The 23,229-nt window shown below is 44.4% G+C and overlaps 1 protein-coding gene across 2 annotated transcripts in view; it reads right to left on the bottom strand.

Annotated features, from left to right (window-relative positions):
* The window catches only part of LOC115134290 (craniofacial development protein 1-like), a 49,499-nt gene that overhangs the window by 23,016 nt on the left and 3,254 nt on the right, over positions 1 to 23,229 (bottom strand). For both annotated transcript variants that reach the window (XM_029668107.1, XM_029668106.2), the window contains exon 5: positions 21,882 to 22,007. In XM_029668107.1, coding sequence (XP_029523967.1) covers positions 21,882 to 22,007 — 126 coding nt within the window. The remainder of the gene's footprint in view (positions 1 to 21,881; positions 22,008 to 23,229) is intronic.

Genomic DNA, 23,229 nt, shown 5'->3' with positions numbered 1-23,229 from the left:
GGAAAAGATCAATTTCCTGCAGAATGGCAGAATGCTCTCACACACAGACACGTCTTATCCTACCAACACACAACCAAACTCCCCCTCAATAACACACTCCCTTAGTAATGTACACACACACACCACACTGACTGAACATGTCACATAAGCCCATGCTTACACACAGCTTTCTGCCAGCTGTGCCCACTGAGCACTGTTCCCACGACAGCCTGACATGGGCCAGACTAAACATCCAAATAGCTTAGCACATGCACACACACACACACACACACACACACACACACACACACACACCATCGTTCTGCACCTACAAAAACAATAATATCCACTTATAACACAGTGTATGGTGAACAGAACTACATGGAGTAGTGATAAATGAAAAATGAATTAAGGTCATATCTAATATTGTTTTTCTTTTCCCTGATCTAATCCTGGAGAAGCTCGCAAGACAAGTGCTGCAAATGTCCCAATCACTGTACTGCATCATCAGCCTCTGCAAAACACTGGGCTGCTGCTGCTCAGTCATGTGCAAGCAGCAAGCCTTAATGCAGCAAAGTGAGCCTCAGCCTCCCCCAACACAGGCTACAGCGCACAGATCTATAGAGAACAGTTACACAACTCCAGTGTTAATATTTCAACATGTGCGTGACTGTGTAAAGGTTTGTGAGTCTCATATTGTGGCACAACTTCTCTATTACAAGCAATGGCTGCACATTAATGGACAAAGCCATCGATCACATGACACCATTCAACCCTATCTGAAGACTCAATAGCACATTGAAGTGAAATGAAGACGGTTAAAGGAAAATTCCACCCCAAAAAAACAAAATTCCACCCTTTATGTATTGGTTTCATTAGTCCATTGTTGATATGGTCCCAAAATGTTTTTCATGTATGATGCATTTTGCATCAAACCAGCGGTATTTCTGTATTTTGAAAGTATCAAAGTATATTTTAGATTCTTCAAAGTAGCCACCCGTTGCCTTGACAGGTTTGCACACTCTTGGCATTCTCTCAACCAGCTTCATGAGGTAGTCACCTAGAATGCATTTCAATTAACAGGTGCGCCTTGTTTAAAGTTCATTTGTGGAATTTCTTTCCTGCTTAATGCATTTGAGCCAATCAGTTGAGTTGTGACAAGGTAGGGGTGGTATACAGAAGATAACCTTATTTGGTAAAAGACCAAGTCCATATTATGGCAAGAACAGCTCAAACAAGCAAAGAGAAAATAAAGTCCATAATTACTTTAAGATATAAAGGTCAGTCAATACGGCACATTTCAAGAACTTTCTAAATGTCTTCAAGGGAAGTCGCAAAAACCATCAAGCGCTATGATGAAACTGGCTCTGATGAGGACTGCCACAGGAAAGGAAGACCCAGAGTTACCTCTGCTGCAGAAGATAAATTCATTAGAGTTACCAGCCTCAGAAATTGCAGCCCAAATAAATGCTTAACATCTCAGCATCAGCTGTTCAGAGGAAACTGTGTGAATCAGGCCTTCATGGTCGATTAACCTGCAAAGAAACCCCTACTAAAGGACACCAATAAGAAGAAGAGACTTGCGTGGGCCAAGAAACAAGAGCAATGGACATTCGACCGGTGGAAATCTGTCCTTTGGTCTGATGAGTCCAAATTTGAGATTTTTGGTTCCAACCGCCGTGTCTTTGTGAGACGCAGAGTAGATGAACGGATGATCTCTGCATGTGTGGTTCCCACCGTGAAGCTTGGAGGTGGTGTGATGGTTTGGGATGTATTTAGAATTCTAAGGAACACTTAACCAGCAAGACTACCACAGCATTCTGCAGCGATGAGTTGGAACTCAGAGTGAAGGAAAAGCAGCCAACAATTGCTCAGCATATGTGGGAACTCCTTCAAGACTGTTGGAAAAGCATTCCAGGTGAAGCTGGTTGAGCGAATGCCAAGAGTGTGCAAAGCTGTCATCAAGGCAAAGGGTGGCAACTTTGAAGAATCAAACATATTTATTTTGATTTGTTTAACACCTTTTTGATTACTACATGATTCCATATGTGTTATTTCATAGTTTTGAAGTCTTCACTATTATTCTACAATGTACAAAATAGTAAAAAGAAAAGAAAAACCCTTGAATGAGTAGGTGTGTCAAAACTTTTGACTGCTACTGTATTTTGAAAACTTGATTGCTGACATGCAATACATATTGGTACTATATCAACGACGGACTAATGAAAGAAATACCAAAAGATATCAAATCAAAATCAAATTTGATTGATGACAGACATGTTTAGCAAATGTTATTGCTGGTGTAGCAAAATGCTTGTGTTTCTAGCTCCAACAGTGGAATTATAAAATATATAAATATTAGATCAAGCAATGTCGGAGTGGCATTATTTTTGGGTGCAGTTTACTTATACTTTTTGCATCTCAAGGAGACATAACATGCTTTATTTCTATTTATTACAATTAAAAAAATAAACATAGGACATTTGGAGACATAACATGAGCAGTTTGAGCTTCTTCAGGAAGTCCCCTCTCATTGAGTAACTCAAGTTGAAGGCTAACTGGGGTACTACAGGCTGCATTAAATCAAAGTTTATTTGTCACGTGTGCCAAATACAACAGGTGAACACCTTACAGTGAAATGCTTACTAACCAACAGTGCCATTTCTAAAAATAAACATTTAAAAAATAAATATATTAGGTGAACAATAGGTAAGTAAAGAAATAGCAAAGCTAAAGTTGAAGTCGGAAGTTTACATACACCTTAGGCAAATACATTTAAACACAATTCCTGACATTTAATCCTAGGAAAAATGCCCCGTCTTAGGTCAGTTAGAATCACCACTTTATTTTAAGAATGTGAAATGTCAGAATAATAGTAGAGAGAATCATTTACTTCAGCTTTTATTTCTTTCATCACATTCCCAGTGGGTCAGAAGTTTACATACACTCAATTAGTATGTGGTAGCATTGTTAACTTGGGTCAAATGTGTCGGGTAGCCTTCCACAAGCGTCCCACAATAAGTTGGATGAATTTTGGCCCATTCCTCCTGACAGAGCTGCTGTAACTGAGTCAGGTTCGTAGGCCTCATTGCTCGCACACACTTTTTCAGTTCTGCCCACAAATGTTCTATATGATTGAGATCAGGGCTTTGTGATGGCCACTCCAATACCTTGACTTTGTTGTCCTTAAGCCATTTTGCCACAACTTTGGAAGTATGCTTGGGGTCATTGTCCATTTGGAAGACCCATTTGAGACCAAGCTTTATCTTCCTGACTGATGTCTTGAGATGTTGCTTCAATATAGCCACATAATTTTCCAGCCTCATGATGCCATCCATTTTGTGAAGTGCACCAGTCCCTCCTGCAGCAATGCACCCACACAACATGACGTTGCCACTCCTATGCTTCACGGTTGGGATGGTGTTCTTTGGCTTGCAAGCCTCGCCCTTTTTCCTCCAAACATAAAGATGGACATTATGGCCAAACAGTTCTATTTTTGTTTCATCAGACCAGAGGACATTTCTCCAAAAAGTATGATCTTTGTCCCCATGTGCAGTTGCAAACCGTAGTCTGGCTTTTTTATGACAGTTTTGAAGCAGTGGCTTCTTCCTTGCTGAGCGGCCTTTCAGGTTATGTCGATATTGGATTTGTTTTACTGTGGATATAGATACTTTTGTACCCGTTTCCTCCAGCATCTTCACAAGGTCCTTTGCTGTTGTTCTGTGATTGTGTGGTCCCATGGTAATTATACTTGCGTACTATTGTTTGTACAGATGAACGTGGTACCTTCAGGCGTTTGGAAATTGCTCCCAAGGATGAACAAGACTTGTGGAGGTCTACAATTTTTTTGTCTGAGGTCTTGGCTGATTTCTATTGATTTTCCCATGATTTCAAGCAAAGAGGCATTGAGTTCGAAGATAGACCTTGAAATACATCCACAGGTACACCTACAATTGACTCAAATGATGTCAATTAGCCTAACAGAAGCTTCTAAAGCCATGCCATCATTTTCTGGAATTTTCCAAGCTGTTTAAAGGCACAGTCAACTTAGTGCATGTAAACTTCTGACCCACTGGAATTGTGATACAGTGAATTATAAATTAAATAATCTGCCTGTAAACAATTGCTGGAAAAATTATTTGTGTCATGTACGAAGTAGATGTCCTAACCAACTTGCCAAAACTATAGTTTGTTAACAAGACATTTGTGGCGTGGTTGAAAACGAGTTTTAATGAATCCAACCTAAATGTATGTAAACTTCCGACTTCAACTGCATATATACAGTAGCGAGGCTATAACAGTAGCGAGGCTATATACAGACACCGATTAGTCGGGGTGATTGAGGTAGTATGTACATGTAGATATGGTTAAAGTGACTATGCATATATGATAAACAGAGAGTAGCAGTAGTGTAAAAGACGGTTGGCGGGTGGCGGGGGTCTTTTTGTCCTAGACTTGGCACTCCGGGACCGCTTGCCATGTGGTAGTAGAGAGAAATTTGACCATTTTTAGGGCCTTCCTCTGACACCTCCTGGTATAGAGGTCCTGGATGGCAGGCAGCTTTGCCCCAGTGATGTACTGGGCTGTACAGACAACCCTCTGTAGAGCCTTGCGGTCGGAGGCCGAGCTGTTGCCGTACCAGGCAGTGATGCAACCGGTCAGGATGCTCTCGACATTGCAGCTGTAGAACCTTTTGAGGATCTGAGGACCCATGCCAAACCTTTTTAATTCCTGAGGGGGAATAGGCTTTGTCGTGTCCTCTTCACGACTGTCTTGGAGTGTTTGGACCATTCTAGTTTGTTGGTGATGTGGACACCAAGGAACTTGAAGCTCCCAACCTGCTCCACTACATCCCCGTCGATGAGAATGGGGGCGTGCTCGGTCCTCCTTTTCCTGTAGTCCACAATCATCTCCTTAGTCTTGGTTACATTGAGGGATAGGTTGTTATTCTGGCACCACCCAGCCAGGTCTCTGACCTCCTCCCTATAGGCTGTCTCGTCGTTGTCGGTGATCAGGCCTACTTTTGTGTCGTCTGCAAACTTAATGATGGTGTTGGAGTCGTGCCTGGCCATGCAGTCGTGGGTGAACAGGGAGTACAGAAGGGGACTGAGCACGCACCCCTGAGGGGCTCCAGTGTTGAGGATCAGCGTGGCATATGTGTTGCTATCTACCCTCACCACCTGGGGGCGCCCATCAGGAAGTCCAGGATCCAGTTGCAGAGGGAGGTGTTTGGTCCCAGGATCCTTAGCTAAGTGATGAGCTTTGAGGGTACTATGGTGAATGTTTCAAGGAGCAACTTCTTATGTGTCCGATTTTAAAATAAACTGATTCAAGGACATATATCTGGTGTATTTTGAAGCAATTATTGGTACCATGACTGTCTTTGAAACATTTTACTGACACAAAGATTGCCATTTTTCCATTCACTATAATGGGGGATGGATCCCGTTTTCTGCTAACAATAACTGAAGTACCGTGGTCGGCCTTAAACCTCTGTGGCTTCAATGAGAGGGGGCAGTCGTTCTCCCCTGAATAAAGGACCAATGAGGGATGGAGTGAGAGGGATGAAGGAGAAACTAGAAAGTGACACAAAGCAGTTCCTTAGAGAACAGGCACGATAAACAGTGCAGCTATAGACACATACAGTACATGCTCACACAACGCCACTGTAATCCAGGCTCCAAACTGCTGTGACAGGGGATCAATAGACCATCAGGGCTCAACTGATACTCTATCCAGCCAGTCCCCGTCCCTGTGTGGTGGGCTGGGGAAGGTCTGGGCAGTGTGCCAGGCTGCAGCACTCCTCTCTCTGTGTCTTTGTGTCTGTCTGGGGAGAATGTTAAACGTACTGCCCAGGCTGCAGGGGAGAATGTTAAACGTACTGCCCAGGCTGCAGGGGAGAATGTTAAACGTACTGCCCAGGCTACAGGGGAGAATGTTAAACGTACTGCCCAGGCTACAGGGGAGAATGACAAACGTACGGCCCAGGCTGCAGGGGAGAATGTTAAACGTACTGCCCAGGCTGCAGGGGAGAATGTTAAACGTACTGCCCAGGCTGCAGGGGAGAATGTTAAACGTACTGCCCAGGCTACAGGGGAGAATGTTAAACGTACTGCCCAGGCTACAGGGGAGAATGTTAAACGTACGGCCCAGGCTGCAGGGGAGAATGTTAAACGTACTGCCCAGGCTGCAGGGGAGAATGTTAAACGTACTGCCCAGGCTGCAGGGGAGAAAGTTAAACATACTGCCCAGGCTGCAGGGGAGAATGTTAAACGTACTGCCCAGGCTGCAGGGGAGAATGTTAAACGTACTGCCCAGGCTGCAGGGGAGAATGTTAAACGTACTGCCCAGGCTACAGGGGAGAATCACAATCCATTTTATTTGAAGATTGAGGTCTCCCATGACCAGAGCCTCTCTCTATAGATGTCTCAAATAGGGAGACTGATAACACACTGAGCATGAAGACACACACACTTACTGTACACAGTACACACACAATAAATACACACAACAAAATGGGAATGATGACACACACACGCAGCTCTGCAACTTTGGCACAAGGAAGGAGAGGAGCAGAAAAGGCGAAGCGAGGTGAGGAGAGGTGGGGCTAAGAGCCTCCTCCACCCCCTGAAGACAGACAGGACTGTGACATGGTCGTCTCTCTGGCAGGATGCCAACCGCATTCCATTGTGCTCCAGAAGAAATGCGTCCCCTTCTCAGAGTGGGACTGACCCCAGTATTCACCCATAACAAACAAATGGACCACTAGAATAGAATGGAGTGGGTGCTGATGGTTAGTTAGGAATAACGACTACTATGCTCTGTTATACTACAGACCAGAACACCATGGTCAAATCCTCTTCGTTGTGGACCTAAAACTTCCCCTGTCTGTCCCCTGTCTGTCTTAGCTGTGCTGAGAGGTCTGTCTGGGCAACGGGGCAGGGAGATGCTTGAATGACCCCGATATCAGGGAAAAAATGTGTAGGAATGCTCCTGGAGCAGTGGCCAGGTAGGACAGGGAGGAGAAAAGAGGAGTTATGCATCACAATGGTCCAATACCATCCAATCCCAATCCTTTCATTACAAGCGCAAACTTCTAGCCAGTGGACAGTCAGTGATAGGCTATGCATGATTATGAGTGTATTTTGGATACCAGAATAGGGACAGTAGAGTAGGTTTAATTGTATTTGCTAAAGCTTTATTCCACTGCAGCCTTGACAGTTTGAATAGATACCTTTGAAAGACTCATTTTTAAAACAAGCCCATAATATCAAACTAAATGAGCCAACAACAGCCGTACCAGAGGCCCGAGCCCCACTCTGTCCTCCAACTGGCCTACAGTACAGACTCTCTCTCTGGTGAGAGACTCAGGTGACTGAAGTGATGCCAAAATGGACTAAACCGTATTTTGTGTGTGTGTGTGTGTGTGTATTCTGACATACCCATTTGAACTTTCCTCAGAAGATTAAATCCCTCCCTTCCTCTCTCTTTCCATCTCTCTCGCCATCCCTCCCATCTTCAAAGCATGGTCTAGTCAGGAATGTGTTGCCGGGGTGCTGGTATCTCATGCCCTGCCCTGGGTGAGTAAGTGAGTCAGTGAGTGAGTGACAGCTCTAGGTTAGGGTGAACAATAGGGAACACCTGCTGTGGAGGAGCTCTTTTATACTGCTGCCACCTGTTCCCAGGTCAGCTGGCCAACCACCCTCTGGCTACTGCCACCTGGTTACACACACAAACCTTGACCTACCTGGCCAGGCACACCCCTGGGACACCGCCACAGGTCCCTTCTGGCACTCTGTGACATACACAGCCCCTTCTGTCCCCTAACAGGTCTAGCCACACTGTACCTGCAGCAGTAGCTCATTACTCTGCGCTGCTCTGTCTGGCTGTGATGTGTCGTAAGTGAATAACGAAACAGCACTTTGGTTAATATCTCCTCTCCCCTGCTGGGCCTCTCAACGGGGGCCTCGCTCCACACTTACACACACTCACCAGCCCTAGCTCGCTCTCACACAGGCTATTCATACAGTACTCCTCCCCATGAGTCCCACTCAATATTTCCCCTCTCAGTTTCTCTCAATCTGACTTTCTGTAAAAATCCAGATGGTTTAAACAAATCAGGGATAAAGTGCAGACTAGCCCAGAACTCTCCAGAGGACTGACAACTATGTGATTCAGAAATACATCTCAGGCCAATTTAGTCTGGAGAAATGACATAAAAGCAGACACACATAGAGCACCAGAGGTCAGGCTGGACCACAGCTAAAAAGAGAAGGGAACGTCAGAGCAGTGGGCCCCAGTGTGCTGTTTCATCAGGGGCCTCTCCTCTTTCATCAGGCCCTCTAACACAGACTAGGCCCGAACCAGAGGGGGGGGGGGGTCTCAGGGCACCTCTAACAGTTTAAACTTTTTCTCCCAGAGGATACCCCCAGCACACATGTTCCTCTGCTGCTGTGGTTGCCAGGGAAACTGTCAAACATACCAACTCAAAAGGAAAAAGGGAGGTCTGGGGAAATGTGGCTCAGGGTTTGGGTGTCTCAGGTAGTGTGTGTGTGTGTGTGTGTGTGTGTGTGTGTGTGTGTGTGTGTGTGTGTGTGTGTGTGTGTGTGTGTGTGTGTGTTGTCAGGAAGTAAACATTTGGGATTACAGGATTGTGCATTAGTGGGTTGATGCAGACACACATACTGACATATCCACTGACACGTCAACATCACTGCAACATGTCTTCTGTAACCTACTAAGACATCTACATGGTGAGAGTAACCTACTGAGACATCTACATGGTGAGAGTAACCTACTGAGACATCTACATGGTGAGAGTAACCTACTGAGACATCTACATGGTGAGAGTAACCTACTGAGACATCTACATGGTGAGAGTAACCTACTGAGACATCTACATGGTGAGAGTAACCTACTGAGACATCTACATGGTGAGAGTAACCTACTGAGACATCTACATGGTGAGAGTAACCTACTGAGACATCTACATGGTGAGAGTAACCTACTGAGACATCTACATGGTGAGAGTAACCTACTGAGACATCTACATGGTGAGAGTAACCTACTGAGACATCTACGTGGTGAGAGTAACCTACTGAGACATCTACGTGGTGAGAGTAACCTACTGAGACATCTACGTGGTGAGAGTAACCTACTGAGACATCTACATGGTGAGAGTAACCTACTGAGACATCTACATGGTGAGAGTAACCTACTGAGACATCTACATGGTGAGAGTAACCTACTGAGACATCTACATGGTGAGAGTAACCTACTGAGACATCTACATGGTGAGAGTAACCTACTGAGACATCTACATGGTGAGAGTAACCTACTGAGACATCTACATGGTGAGAGTAACCTACTGAGACATCTACATGGTGAGAGTAACCTACTGAGACATCTACATGGTGAGAGTAACCTACTGAGACATATACATGGTGAGTGCTTGTCTTGCTTCTTATCCATAAAACACTGGCTGCCTCTAACCAATAAAAAACGAACAAATCCCATGCAAGTTCACAAAAATGATGCCTCCTCAACACAAATGTAAGCACCATCTGAAAGAAAGAACTTCGCACACACACACACTACAGGCAGGCGTGATGCATCAGGTCCTGTGAAACACAACCTGAGACATACTTTTAACAACACCGCCTTCCGCTCCACCCAGTGGGTTTGCACCTACCCACACCTTATAATGGCTGCTAGAGAGCTGTGTGTGTGTGTATCTGTGTCTATGTGTCTATTCTCGCTATACACCAAGTCACTTGGCTCTGTCATAACCTCACATGGTCTCTCCTATCATTGCTATGCAGACGACACACAATTAATCTTCTCCTTTCCCCCTTCTGATGACCAGGTGGCGAATCGCATCTCTGCATGTCTGGCAGACATATCAGTGTGGATGACGGATCACCACCTCAAGCTGAACCTCGGCAAGACGGAGCTGCTCTTCCTCCCGGGGAAGGACTGCCCGTTCCATGATCTCGCCATCACGGTTGACAACTCCATTGTGTCCTCCTCCCAGAGCGCTAAGAACCTTGGCGTGATCCTGGACAACACCCTGTCGTTCTCAACTAACATCAAGGCGGTGGCCCGTTCTTGTAGGTTCATGCTCTACAACATCCGCAGAGTACGACCCTGCCTCACACAGGAAGCAGCGCAGGTCCTAATCCAGGCACTTGTCATCTCCCGTCTGGATTACTGCAACTCGCTGTTGGCTGGGCTCCCTGCCTGTGCCATTAAACCCCTACAACTCATCCAGAACGCCGCAGCCCGTCTGGTGTTCAACATTCCCAAGTTCTCTCACGTCACCCCGCTCCTCCGCTCTCTCCACTGGCTTCCAGTTGAAGCTCGCATCCGCTACAAGACCATGGTGCTTGCCTACGGAGCTGTGAGGGGAACGGCACCTCAGTACCTCCAGGCTCTGATCAGGCCCTACACCCAAACAAGGGCACTGCGTTCATCCACCTCTGGCCTGCTCGCCTCCCTACCACTGAGGAAGTACAGTTCCCGCGCAGCCCAGTCAAAACTGTTCGCTGCTCTGGCCCCCCCAATGGTGGAACAAACTCCCTCACGACGCCAGGACAGCGGAGTCAATCACCACCTTTCGGAGACACCTGAAACCCCACCTCTTTCAGGAATACCTAGGATAGGATAAAGTAATCCTTCTCACCCCCCTCCTTAAAAGATTTAGATGCACTATTGTAAAGTGGCTGTTCCACTGGATGTCTTAAGGTGAATGCACCAATTTGTAAGTCGCTCTGGATAAGAGCGTCTGCTAAATGACTTAAATGTAAATGTATGTGTGTGGCAGTCACAGTGTGCTCACTGGTTGCTAATGTGTACACAGAGACTGTCATCTCTCTCCTGTCACAGCTCCCCACACATCACTGACACAATGTGTTCACCTTCCAGTGTCGCAGTTACAGCCTGTCACCACCACAGCCCTAGCTTAACCTCACTCAGGCTCAGCCTGTCACCACCACAGCCCTAGCTTAACCTCATTCAGGCTCAGCCTGTCACCACCACAGCCCTAGCTTAACCTCATTCAGGCTCAGCCTGTCACCACCACAGCCCTAGCTTAACCTCACTCAGGCTCAGCCTGTCACCACCACAGACCTAGCTTAACCTCACTCAGGCTCAGCCTGTCACCACCACAGCTCTAGCTTAACCTCACTCAGGCTCAGCCTGTCACCACCACAGCTCTAGCTTAACCTCATTCAGGCTCAGCCTGTCACCACCACAGCCCTAGCTTAACCTCACTCAGGCTCAGCCTGTCACCACCACAGACCTAGCTTAACCTCACTCAGGCTCAGCCTGTCACCACCACAGACCTAGCTTAACCTCATTCAGGCTCAGCCTGTCACCACCACAGCCCTAGCTTAACCTCACTCAGGCTCAGCCTGTCACCACCACAGCCCTAGCTTAACCTCTTTCAGGCTCAGCCTGTCACATTTACATTACATTTACATTTAAGTCATTTAGCAGACGCTCTTATCCAGAGCGACTTACAAATTGGTGCATTCACCTTATGACATCCAGTGGAACAGACACGCAGGCTCAGCCTGTCACCACCACAGGTTTAGCTTAACCTTACTCAGGCTCAGCCAGCTACACATAGACCTGCAACCTGAAGATGTGCTAGAGGTTACAGGTAGTGCAAGTGGTTTCCTTACAACAACGCCAATGAGAGGACATTCACAGAAACATACTAACACAAGTGGATGGATACACCCCCCACAAACACAACCCAGTTTTAACACCTGACAGATTCAGGTCAGGGAGATTTTCAATGATAAATCACAATTCTGAAAGAAGATGAGGATTAAAGAAAGGGTTGTTATAAGGTGGTGTAACCATGTAAGGTGAGGTTAAAAGCTATACAATGGACATTTCATCTCACCGGTCACCTGACCAGGCAGTGTGTACACACAACAAACACACAGATGCTTCTCTACGGGTGACCACGTCAATCTCCTCAACATAGATACGACACACAGCTCGTACATTCTAGATGGTGCATGTACAGCAGGTTTCTATGGAGAGGTCTCACTGGTATGTGAGGATGCTCTTTGCTCTGCAGCTGAATGAGGCTCCTCCACTTAAGGTAGTATCTTTTAGCACCCTCTCATTACAAACATAGCAACGTGTAACACTCAGACATAATAACCTATGGTGGTGAGGCACATCTGATAGCCCTGCTGAAACATAACACCATGACTGGTCCTTCACTTCTGGGCGTTGACACTAGTGCTGAGCGATTCATCAAAATGTAAAAAAAAAAAACAATTTTAAACAACTTAATTGACCGACATCGGGTTCAATTATTTGAATTCCATTACCTTCTGTTTTTTTCTGTGAGCTCAATGCGCACATTGCACAGTTTTTCTGGAGATAAATCAGATCCAGCCTGAACTGTGGAATTTAATAGGGAGTTGTTTTTTCCAACAGGCCAATATTCTACATACACTACATGACCAAAAGTATGTGGACACCTGCTGGTCAAATATCTCATACCAAACTCATAGGCATTAATATGGAGTTAGTCCTCCCTTTGTTGCTAATTCAGCCTCCACTCTTCTGGTTTTCAATTAGATGTTGGAGCATTGTTGCTGGGACTTGTTCCCGTTTAGCCACAAGAGCATTAGTGAGGTCGGCACTGATGTTGGGCAATTAGGCCTGGCTCCCAGTCTACATTCCAATTCATCCAAAAGGTGTTCGATGGGGTTGAGGTCAGGGCTCTGTGCAGGCCAGTCAAGTTCTTACACACCGATCTCAACAAACCATTTCTGTATTGCCCTCACTTTGTGCACAGGGGACATTGTCATACTGAAACAGGAAAGGGCCTTTCCCAAACTGTTGCCATAAAGTTGGAAGCACAGAATTGTCTAGAATGTCATTGTATGATGTAGCGTTAAGATTTCCCTTCACTGGAACTAAGGGGCCTAGCCCAAACCATGATAAACAGCCCCAGATTATTATTCCTCCTCCACCAAACGTTACAGTTGGCACTATGCTTTGGGGCAGGTAGTTCTCCTGGCATCCACCAAACCCAGATTCATCCTTCAGACTGCCAAATGGTGATGCGTGATTCATCACTCCAGAGAACGCAAACAGTTCTTGCGTTGATGTTGCTTCCCGATAGCCAAATCCACTTATTTGAATGGGTGTCCACCTACTTTTGTATATACAGTGTAATTTAAAGCATAAACATGGTAATTAACTACAATGACCATAATCCATTTCGCATCTACTTGTCCGGTCTGTGTTTTCTTTTACACCTGCTACGGAAGAGACAAAAGAATGCATGAGCATGAGCATGAGGTGATATAAAGAGCAGCTTTAACTTCGCGAGTTCTCTACCTGAAAATACATGATCTAAATGATTGATAGTTGGTATTCAGCGGTCATTAAAGTATGCCTTTGAAGAACTACCAAATAGTGATTTTGTCAGACAGATATAAGCAGCAGTTCTATAGAGATGAGATGATGACCTGGAATGAAATAATACATTCATCAAATATTGTATTAAAGTAAAGTAATGTCAATAAATGATGGTTAATAAGTGATAATCAGTAATGGACAGTCACTACCATCATGGAACTTGTACGAATTGTTTTATTTTGTGTTTTTAGAGTATTCAACCCACAGAACGCATAGCGCATTTAATGTAAAATAAATATTGAAACCGAAATCCGTGATTTAAAAACGAATCGAAACCGACCTCAAAAAGCACTAATCGCTCAGCAATAGAGGACACACACATCTATGATGAAGGAAAATAGTTTCTGTTCCTAAATCTGGGGAGCACTCGTCGTCTGCCACACCTCTCTCTTCACTGACAGCGCCGCAGATTCATCATCTCTACTCTATTACCCTTCATTAATTCCCTCAGTCACACTGCTGCTGGCTCTGACCCCACTTATCCCGTGACCCCTCACCTCTGGAGGGCAACCTGCTCTCAGAGCTCTCAGTGAGATGGGAAACATGAGTGTGCTACAGAGCTCCAGAGGATGGTCCACAGCCATAGAGTCCAATAATGAGAAAACTACTACTGTTGTCGCTGCAGCATACCTCACTGGTAGTCTCTCATCACCCTCTCTACTGTTCTAGATGTAGAGGCCTTCCTTTCCCCGATTTATCTACTGTTGTCGCTGCAGCATACCTCACTGGTAGTCTCTCATCACCCTCTCTACTGTTCTAGATGTAGAGGCCTTCCTTTCCCCGATTTATCTACTGTTGTCGCTGCAGCATACCTCACTGGTAGTCTCTCATCACCCTCTCTACTGTTCTAGATGTAGAGGCCTTCCTTTCCCCGATTTATCTACTGTTGTCGCTGCAGCATACCTCACTGGTAGTCTCTCATCACCCTCTCTACTGTTCTAGATGTAGAGGCCTTCCTTTCCCGATTTATCTACTGTTGTCGCTGCAGCATACTGGTAGCCTCACTGGTAGTCTCTCATCACCCTCTCTACTGTTCTAGATGTAGAGGCCTTCCTTTCCCGATTTATCTACTGTTGTCGCTGCAGCAGCATACTCTCACTGTTCTGGTAGTCTCTCATCACCTGGTAGTCTCTCTACTGTTCTAGATGTAGAGGCCTTCCTTTCCCCGATTTATCTACTGTTGTCGCTGCAGCATACCTCACTGGTAGTCTCTCATCACCCTCTCTACTGTTCTAGATGTAGAGGCCTTCCTTTCCCGATTTATCTACTGTTGTCGCTGCAGCATACCTCACTGGTAGTCTCTCATCACCCTCTCTACTGTTCTAGATGTAGAGGCCTTCCTTTCCCGATTTATCTACTGTTGTCGCTGCAGCATACCTCACTGGTAGTCTCTCATCACCCTCTCTACTGTTCTAGATGTAGAGGCCTTCCTTTCCCGATTTATCTACTGTTGTCGCTGCAGCATACCTCACTGGTAGTCTCTCATCACCCTGCAGCATACCTCTCTACTGTTCTAGATGTAGAGGCCTTCCTTTCCCGATTTATCTACTGTTGTCGCTGCAGCATACCTCACTGGTAGTCTCTCATCACCCTCTCTACTGTTCTAGATGTAGAGGCCTTCCTTTCCCCGATTTATCTACTGTTGTCGCTGCAGCATACCTCACTGGTAGTCTCTCATCACCCTCTCTACTGTTCTAGATGTAGAGGCCTTCCTTTCCCCGATTTATCTACTGTTGTCGCTGCAGCATACCTCACTGGTAGTCTCTCATCACCCTCTCTACTGTTCTAGATGTAGAGGCCTTCCTTTCCCCGATTTATTAAGTTAAGATCAGAGTTGAGCAGAGACCCTTTAAAATAACACTGCAGAACTTTGTAGAATTCATGAGAATGTTCTGATCTGGGAGCAAAATGTTCTGATCTGGGAGCAAAATGTTCTGATCTGGGAGCAAAATGTTCCAGTCAGGCTCGAACTCACACACACTTACATACACACACACATGCAAAAACGTGTACACTCACACATACGCACTCAGTCACACACTAAATTGAGAAGTGTGTGCACAAAAATACAGACAGACATGCCTCTAATGTATAACTTGGGTGTAGAGTCAGGCCAGACATAATGTATGATAGCTTTCCTCTCCATCTTTGTAAAAACAAAGAAAATGTTTATTTTTAGGCCCCTGAGATGTCCCTCTAGAATTAGAAAAGCAGCCCTCTAAGCTGAGAACATATGGAAATCATTAGCCTTTGCAGACATACTTACTCTCTCACGAAGCATGAGCGTGCGCACACACAAATACATTCACACACACTCACACCGAACATATGTCATACACACAAAAATACAGGAAAATATCAACCAATGCAACTGCCCTGTTAACATTGAAATACTCACACACCATAACACAGGCTTATTTTATAGAGAGCCAGCTACAGTCAGGAACAAAGAGTGGGAAGTTAACAATTACATTAATGAAGAAGGGCAATTCCATGGTAACAGAATAATGCTGAGACCGGGGGTCAAAAAAAAACAATGACTGCAAAGTTAAACAAACCTTACAAGTAGTCCTTATGCATAGTTGTAACAATTTCCACAGAAATTTGTACAAAAACACATTTACTTGAAGAACAGATGCAAAGTTTGGTAACAGAATGATGGTTTGTGCTGCTGTGCCATCATTGTGTTGCCAAACTTTGCATCTGCACTGTTCTTCATATGTTTGATCCTGTCCCAAGATCGTTGTGTTTTGGACAAGTGTTTTTGCAACAATGTCTGTAGTTTTTGGAGTCAATGTAGAATTGGGCCCTCTGTTGGCTCTTTTTGGTCTACCACCTACTGGTTTAATGGTGTGCAGGATGCAATTGCTTTTGCTACTATCTTTGCCAAGAAATGTAAAGTCCTGGAGTGGAAAAACGGTCACCCACCATCGCATAGTCAATGGCTGCAGGACTTGATTCACTTTTTAAAACTAGAAAAAAAATGTTACATTTTAAAAAGGGAAAATGATCTATTTCCTCCCTCCTTCAGAGGCAAGACTTTCCAGGTAATTTACTTGACTGACTGTCGCTGATTTTGTAATTATGATTTATTTTCCAAATATCTGACGTGCCTCCATTCTGTTGAACTGATTTGAAACTGCTGAGATCTGCTACCATACCCGTCCATGTACCTTTGAGCTGTGCTTCTTGGCCCTGGGGACTCATTCAGCCCCTCATTGGGGTTGGGTGCATGCGGGTGCGGCTGGGAATGTGCACCCATTTGGGTCCCCAGGATCAGGATTAAGAAGCACATCCTCTGAACAATGTAAAAAATGGCTGTGACCTTGTCTGAAATTCTAAATCATTAAATATGTAATAACTTGAAAGGTGAAATGAGAAAAACAGGAATAAATATATTTATCAACAACCAAATGTGTGTGTGTGTGTGTGTACACAAGACTACAGTAACATTAGGAAGTCTAGAGAAGACAGTCTTAATGTTGTGTCACAGTGGCGATGATGTGTGTGCATGTGTACGTGAGTGTGTGCCCGCCTACGTTCAGAATCAATGTCACCCGGTGTTGAGTAGTGAGGTAGCACCATAGAGACAGAGAGCAATCAATCAACCAATCACTAGAGTTCCCAACAAGCGGCTCTAAATCTCAGCGGTATGCTAATCGATAGCACTTAGCCTGAACCGCCAGCATTTCACAATGCCGCTGTGGACCACTGTTCTGGCAGATTATAGCCAAGCCACCCACACACACACACACAGAGCATGACAGCAGGTCAATCAAATCTATGAACACAACTGCTCTCAATTAGATGGGGGATGGAGGATTGATGAAATGTTGGCTGGTGTTTTTGTTGAGTGCTAGGCTTGGGCGGTATACCGTATACCGGGATATTTGGAAATAGCCACAAGATGGTTTTTCAATACCGTTTAAACAATTTTTTTGATTTTGATTTTATAAATCAAAATATTTGTAGGTAACTTCTTAAGTAAATACCAGCAGTCAACTTGTGCAATGGCGTTCTTCATTACACCTGCCACATAATTTTTCATTATGAAGCTTACCAGTAGACCCCAGTCATGTGGTGTTCGTTTACAAGCACACAACGATGAGAGACCGCCTTGTGAGCAGCAAGTACCAGGGGATCTAGTTACAGTATGAAATTCACAACTATATGTTTGCCAGCTAGACATCTTATAACTATTAAGTGAACTGTCTAAAATGTTCTAAACGCTCTGCAGTTGTGCATTTAGTTTGCTAATTTATTGTCTAGTTAGCTATCTAGCTAAGTGGCTAGCTTCTTCCAAAATCAAGCTGAGGTAGTCTAACAGCAGGTAGTGGCAGTTGGGGTCGTTTAAGATGAGCATGACCTTATTTCTATTACAGCATATCGGATGACTGTCTCCATATTCCATTCAACCAGCTCAATGTAACATTGATAGGATTAGGCTACTACTTGATACTAAAATTGTCCCTATACCCATCATAAGGTTGCTACAACAGGTCGAGAGAACATTTTTAGTAATCAAGGTGACAGACAGTGACACATTAAATACCGCCTTGCACAGTCTTGCCTGCATCTAGCTGATCTAGGGCGTAATCATTAGTCCAACAGTTGCAAACAAGAGTTTCTATTGGACAAATTCAGGTATGTTTATCCCTGTTTCATTCCATTTGCTTCCGTTTAAGATTTTTTGTTTTTCAACAGAATCGGTGGAACGCCCCTGATCACCCGCAAAAACAGTTCACTTTCATAGCAGTGACAAACAAACAGCATGATCACAATGCTTGTTGTACAACTCGTTCTCGCATCTATGGGCTCTCCTCCTCTCACCTGTTCCCTTCATTTGTGGACTTCAGGGCACAACACAACAGCTGTCTGTGACCAGGCAAAAAAAACAAGCCAAACCTTCATACCATAACCGCTACACACAGCCTACAACGTTGTAACCATATTTGCTAACGTCATAGTCAACATAGCTACTAGAACTAATGCGTTAGTAAACCCGCTACAATAATGCAGTACAGAATACAGAAAGTAGTTTAGCAGTTACACCAGCTGGCCCCGGTGGCAATAAATTAATAAAACCAAAAGTTTACCTTGACTTGGAAGAGTTCCAGTGTTGAATAGCCATAGCCAGCTAGCTAACATAGCCTCTGTCTGTTTGAGCCGGGTGTTTGCATTCGCTAGCTAAACAAGTGGAATATATATATATATATATATATATATATAGCGCGCTCTCTCGCTGAGTCAACTACTCACAACATTTTATGCACTGTGGTGCTAGCTAGCTGTAGATTATGCGTTCAGTACTAGATTCATTCTCTGATCCTTTGATTGCATGGACAACATGTCAGTTCATGCTGCAAGAGCACTGATAGGTTGAAGGACGTCCTCCGGAAGTTGTCATGATTACTGTGTAAGTCTATGGAAGGGTGTGAGAACCATGAGCCTCCTAGGTTTTGCATTGAAGTCAATGTACCCAGAGGAGGACAGAAACTAGCTGTCCGGTGGCTACACAATGGTGCAACCCCAGACTGTGCTGTTGAGGCTTCTGTGATTTTAATCAATTATTTGGTAACGTGAATATATTTAGTATAGTTTTATCTAGAAAGGCTAACTTTCTTAATGTTTCACTATGTAAAAAAATATATGAAATTCACTGAGGATGGCCCTCCCCTTCCTCCTCTGAGGAGCCTCCAATGCCTCCTGGATCAAGTATTTGTTGTGTGTATGCAGCAAAATGTGAGTTGCATTTTTTTTGTTACTTGTAAAACTTTATGAGCTGTCCTGCAAATAGTTCAGGTAAGGGACTGTATACAATGTTTGCAATACGCTCGTTAGTATTTAGTTAGCACTTTCTCTGGGATTTTACATGTACTTGTTAGCATTGCTAACCATCGGATTACAGAGGCTAAGGTGGGTTTGAAAATAGCACCCCTTGTGTTCAGTGCTGACATTACCAAATATCCTGGTAAGGCACAAGGTCGGCATGAAGGTATTACAATTTGGATACCGCCAAAGCTGAGTACACCACTATGATGCCTTATGCAACGACAGGCACCACAGAGCTCTGTTTTTAGCCATCTTTCCTTTATTGTGTTTATTTCATGTCTCAATACAGTTATCTTGATAGTGCCTCCCAGGAACAGATCTATAAAGGAAGAATTATATCAAATGTAGATAGAGAAAAATAGATGGAGATGAGGTTAAGAGAGGGGAGAAAGGAGGGAGACAGAAAGTGAATGAAAAAGCAGACACGAGAGCAGTTTTTTGTGCGCAGTAATGGCAGTCAGAAGGCCAGGGCCACATTACAGCGCAGTAGGAGCTCAGACAGAGCTGAACAGTATGCCAGGGAGGCACATGTTTATTTAAGAGAGGCTGAACTCAATGGAGATCACATGTCTGGGGCCTGTCCTGCTGACTCAGGCCTTCCACTACCATGCTCACCTCAAATCATACGAGAGAGAGAGAGAGAGGGGCTTAACTCCAATCACACAGGACTCAGGAGACAGAGAGAGAGAGAGATAGAGGTGGTGAGATGGGGTGTAAGACAGGACAGGAGAGCCAAAGATGGAGAAAATAATGGAGTGACAAAGGGTGGAAAAATGCAGTCAACACTTTTCTGCCTCTTGTTTAAGGCGGGAAACTAGTGGGTGTAACATGGGAAAGAGAGAGCACCATGGGACCTCCGTAACAGCACAGCGTTTGCCACCCTTACGTAACTGCAACGTTCTCTCAACGTCCAAAGAGCCTTAGGAGCTGATAAGAACAAAATTAAACAACATTTGCCCTGTCCATGCAGCAGGTTGTGATGTGTTTTTTTTTAAGGCGAGGTAATTAACTTAATGGGTCTGGTCTACAGGAATGACGAGGGAGGGCTGCTGACTGACTGACGGCTACTTCCTGTTGTCGTACTGTAGGTAAGCCCATCCTCTACAACAGGAAATGGTTCTGGACACACTGTACATCCTGTAAGGAAAATATCACTTCCTGTCTGGACACAAGCCACCGCCTCAGAGGAAAGATGCGCTCGGCAAATTAAACACCATGGCAACAGAGGGAAGTATTGACATGCAGGGGAGCGGGAGAGTAGAGCAGCTGGAGCTGTCATAGATAGACAATGATACACACACACACACACAAAATAATATGCACAAACAGAACATACACACAACACACGCACAGACACTATCCAAGCAGCCAAAAGTACACAATGCACCAATGCATGATGCTACAACACACATCCACTTCAAACTCACAGCTCCTTCCTCTGACATCCAGTGCAAAGTTCAACTACTCCGAAATACTGTAGTCAAACATGCAAGCTTGAACGGAACATGAATTCACAACTTCACATACACTAAAACGCAGTGTTGAGAATTGCCAGGGATCCTCACAATAATATCAGGATACGATATGTATTGCGATTTTCACGATATTATATGTTTTGCGATTCGATACTGTGGTTATATGGCGATTTGATGTTCAAACATATTGCTCACTATATATGTCTGCTGCAGTGAGACAAGAGAGCATGAGAAAATGAGTTTTCACCAGTCATGGAACGGAAAGTGCTGAAAATTTGTTGGCTCACTATTTAAAAAGAAGATGCAGTCCAAGCTATAAGATGAACAATACCAGAGTTTTGGCGCAGGTACAGCCGACTAGGGCTTTCTAACTATACCATTAAAAAAAAGGTACCTATAGCTTGTTCTCCACCTTGGAGTCAAAGTATTGATATAATATCGTCCAAAAGAATACTGTGATATGTAACTATATCGACCCCCCCCCCCATCACGACTAAAATGCACTCTAACACTCTCCCTCTCACACAACCAGTTGTATCAGAGTAGTGTGAAAGGTGAGCAATAATCCCCTTCCCTGGTGTCTCGGTAGCAGAGAGAGCGGAATGACAGGATCAAAGGCTTTCTGGAAGAGCTGTCAGAAATCAATGGAGTGAAACCGGCAAGGATTATACCCACATGTCCTAGACACATACACATGCCTTTCACCGACTATTCAAACATGGCTGTGGAAACACAATTGCCACCACGTTATACAGTTAGCATTACTGTAACTTAACGATGGAATCTGCAGTAGGGAGAAACAGCGCCACTGGCCACCCCACCACCGTTACTATTATTTTTGTTGCCGAGCTGAGAGAGAAAAAATGGCAATACATATTGTGCTCTTCTATCGCGCGCAATGAAGTCCGAGGGGGAAAACAATGTTTGTTATTTGCAGTAACTTCTTCATTGTTGTAATATCGCAACCAGACGTGGTTGTTTCACCATTAAGGGTTCCAGCTTTAAGCAGTGGAAATACCTCTGTTCCTATACAAATGAAAGTGCTAATTAAGGAAATACAGTGATATTTAACTGCTCTACAAGTCAAATATTAAGAGACAGAGGTGGGTGTCTGGGTGATGTAGTGACTAGGTGGGGATGTACCTCGGTCCAGGGGCAAGGGAGGGGGGCTCAAATCTTCTGGGTACAGTCTGTACATATGGTGTCTCCTCCTTGGCCTTCAGAAAGCTCTTGGCCTCCTTGGAGTCAGCATCAACCTCTTTGGATACCCTGGAGACGGAAAAGGACAGACAGATACATAAACCCAGGACCGTATTAGTGGCAGTCTAACGAACATAAGTAAATATCATCAAGTTACGTAAGTCTGTACATTTCTCAAGAAAAGGACACACAGACAAGAAGCCATGGGTTGGCTGGCATTTAAACAAATTCCCACCCTCTCTATAATTCTCTCTCACACACACACATAAAAACATCCGTTTTTCCCAAAAACGGCACGGCTGATGTTTCATAAACCCCTTAGGCTGGTCACTGTTTACAAGCCAATGCTTTTGGTTGAGTCCCTCGCTGGTAGTACAAGAATCCCCTCCCACACAAACACGAATCAACATTCTGTAATATCTGACAATACTTTCCCTCCATCTCCTGCCAAGTGGTAATTTTTTATTCAAGGCTATGCCTCTGCCTCTCACTCTTCTGTTTCTTCTCCCTTTCCTCCTTAAACCCTGCACTCGCTTCTAGCACCCCATCTACACAACCATGTGGTCACTTAGGGCCCCTGGTCAAAAAAATATATATAATGTTGGGGTTCTTACTATTGTGAGTAAGAATAGTAAAACACACCAGGTGCAGGGGGTGGGAACGTTGTGGTGATTTCCATTTGGAGTGGAGAAATAACAACAAGTAGGGCACTGACAGCTGTCAGTGTAGTTAGCTAGCATGCTAATGTTATCTGTTGTTGCTACACCGTATTCAAAATATTAGCCAACTGGCTATGCAATAGCAGGTTCTTGAGCTGGATTTGTCATAAGCATTTAGGGAAAACTCTTCCACAGATGGATAGGGGAAATCAGTATCTTTGAATTTGCCATTTATTGTTATCTCAAGTTCTGCCATGTTACATAAATTGCGGCCGCGAGTCCGCCATAGAAATAAAAATAATAAGATGAAGCACCGGTAATATGGATAGCCTGACCAATGAACGATTTGGACTACAGATACATTTTTCTACATTGTAATGACAGGGTGCAAAATTTGGTAGGCTGCTTGCAGGCTATTTTGATGCGCTACAGCAATGCCAAATAAGTCCATGCTCATGCCATTGTTCTCATAGCTAGAAAAAGTGAAATGGCAATGACTTTGCTCATGATGCATGTCGCAAATTATATGTAACACCATCAGTGCATCGGACAAGAAACAAAACACCAAAACAAATGTAACATCACAAAATAGATAAACAAGTTTGTGACATTTTCTTTTGCGGGTACCTTTT

Source organism: Oncorhynchus nerka, linkage group LG9a (assembly GCF_034236695.1).
Source record: "Oncorhynchus nerka isolate Pitt River linkage group LG9a, Oner_Uvic_2.0, whole genome shotgun sequence".
Classification (NCBI taxonomy): domain Eukaryota; kingdom Metazoa; phylum Chordata; class Actinopteri; order Salmoniformes; family Salmonidae; genus Oncorhynchus; species Oncorhynchus nerka.
Note: the sequence above shows the minus strand (reverse complement) of the source record. Positions and strands in the feature narration are given on the sequence as shown.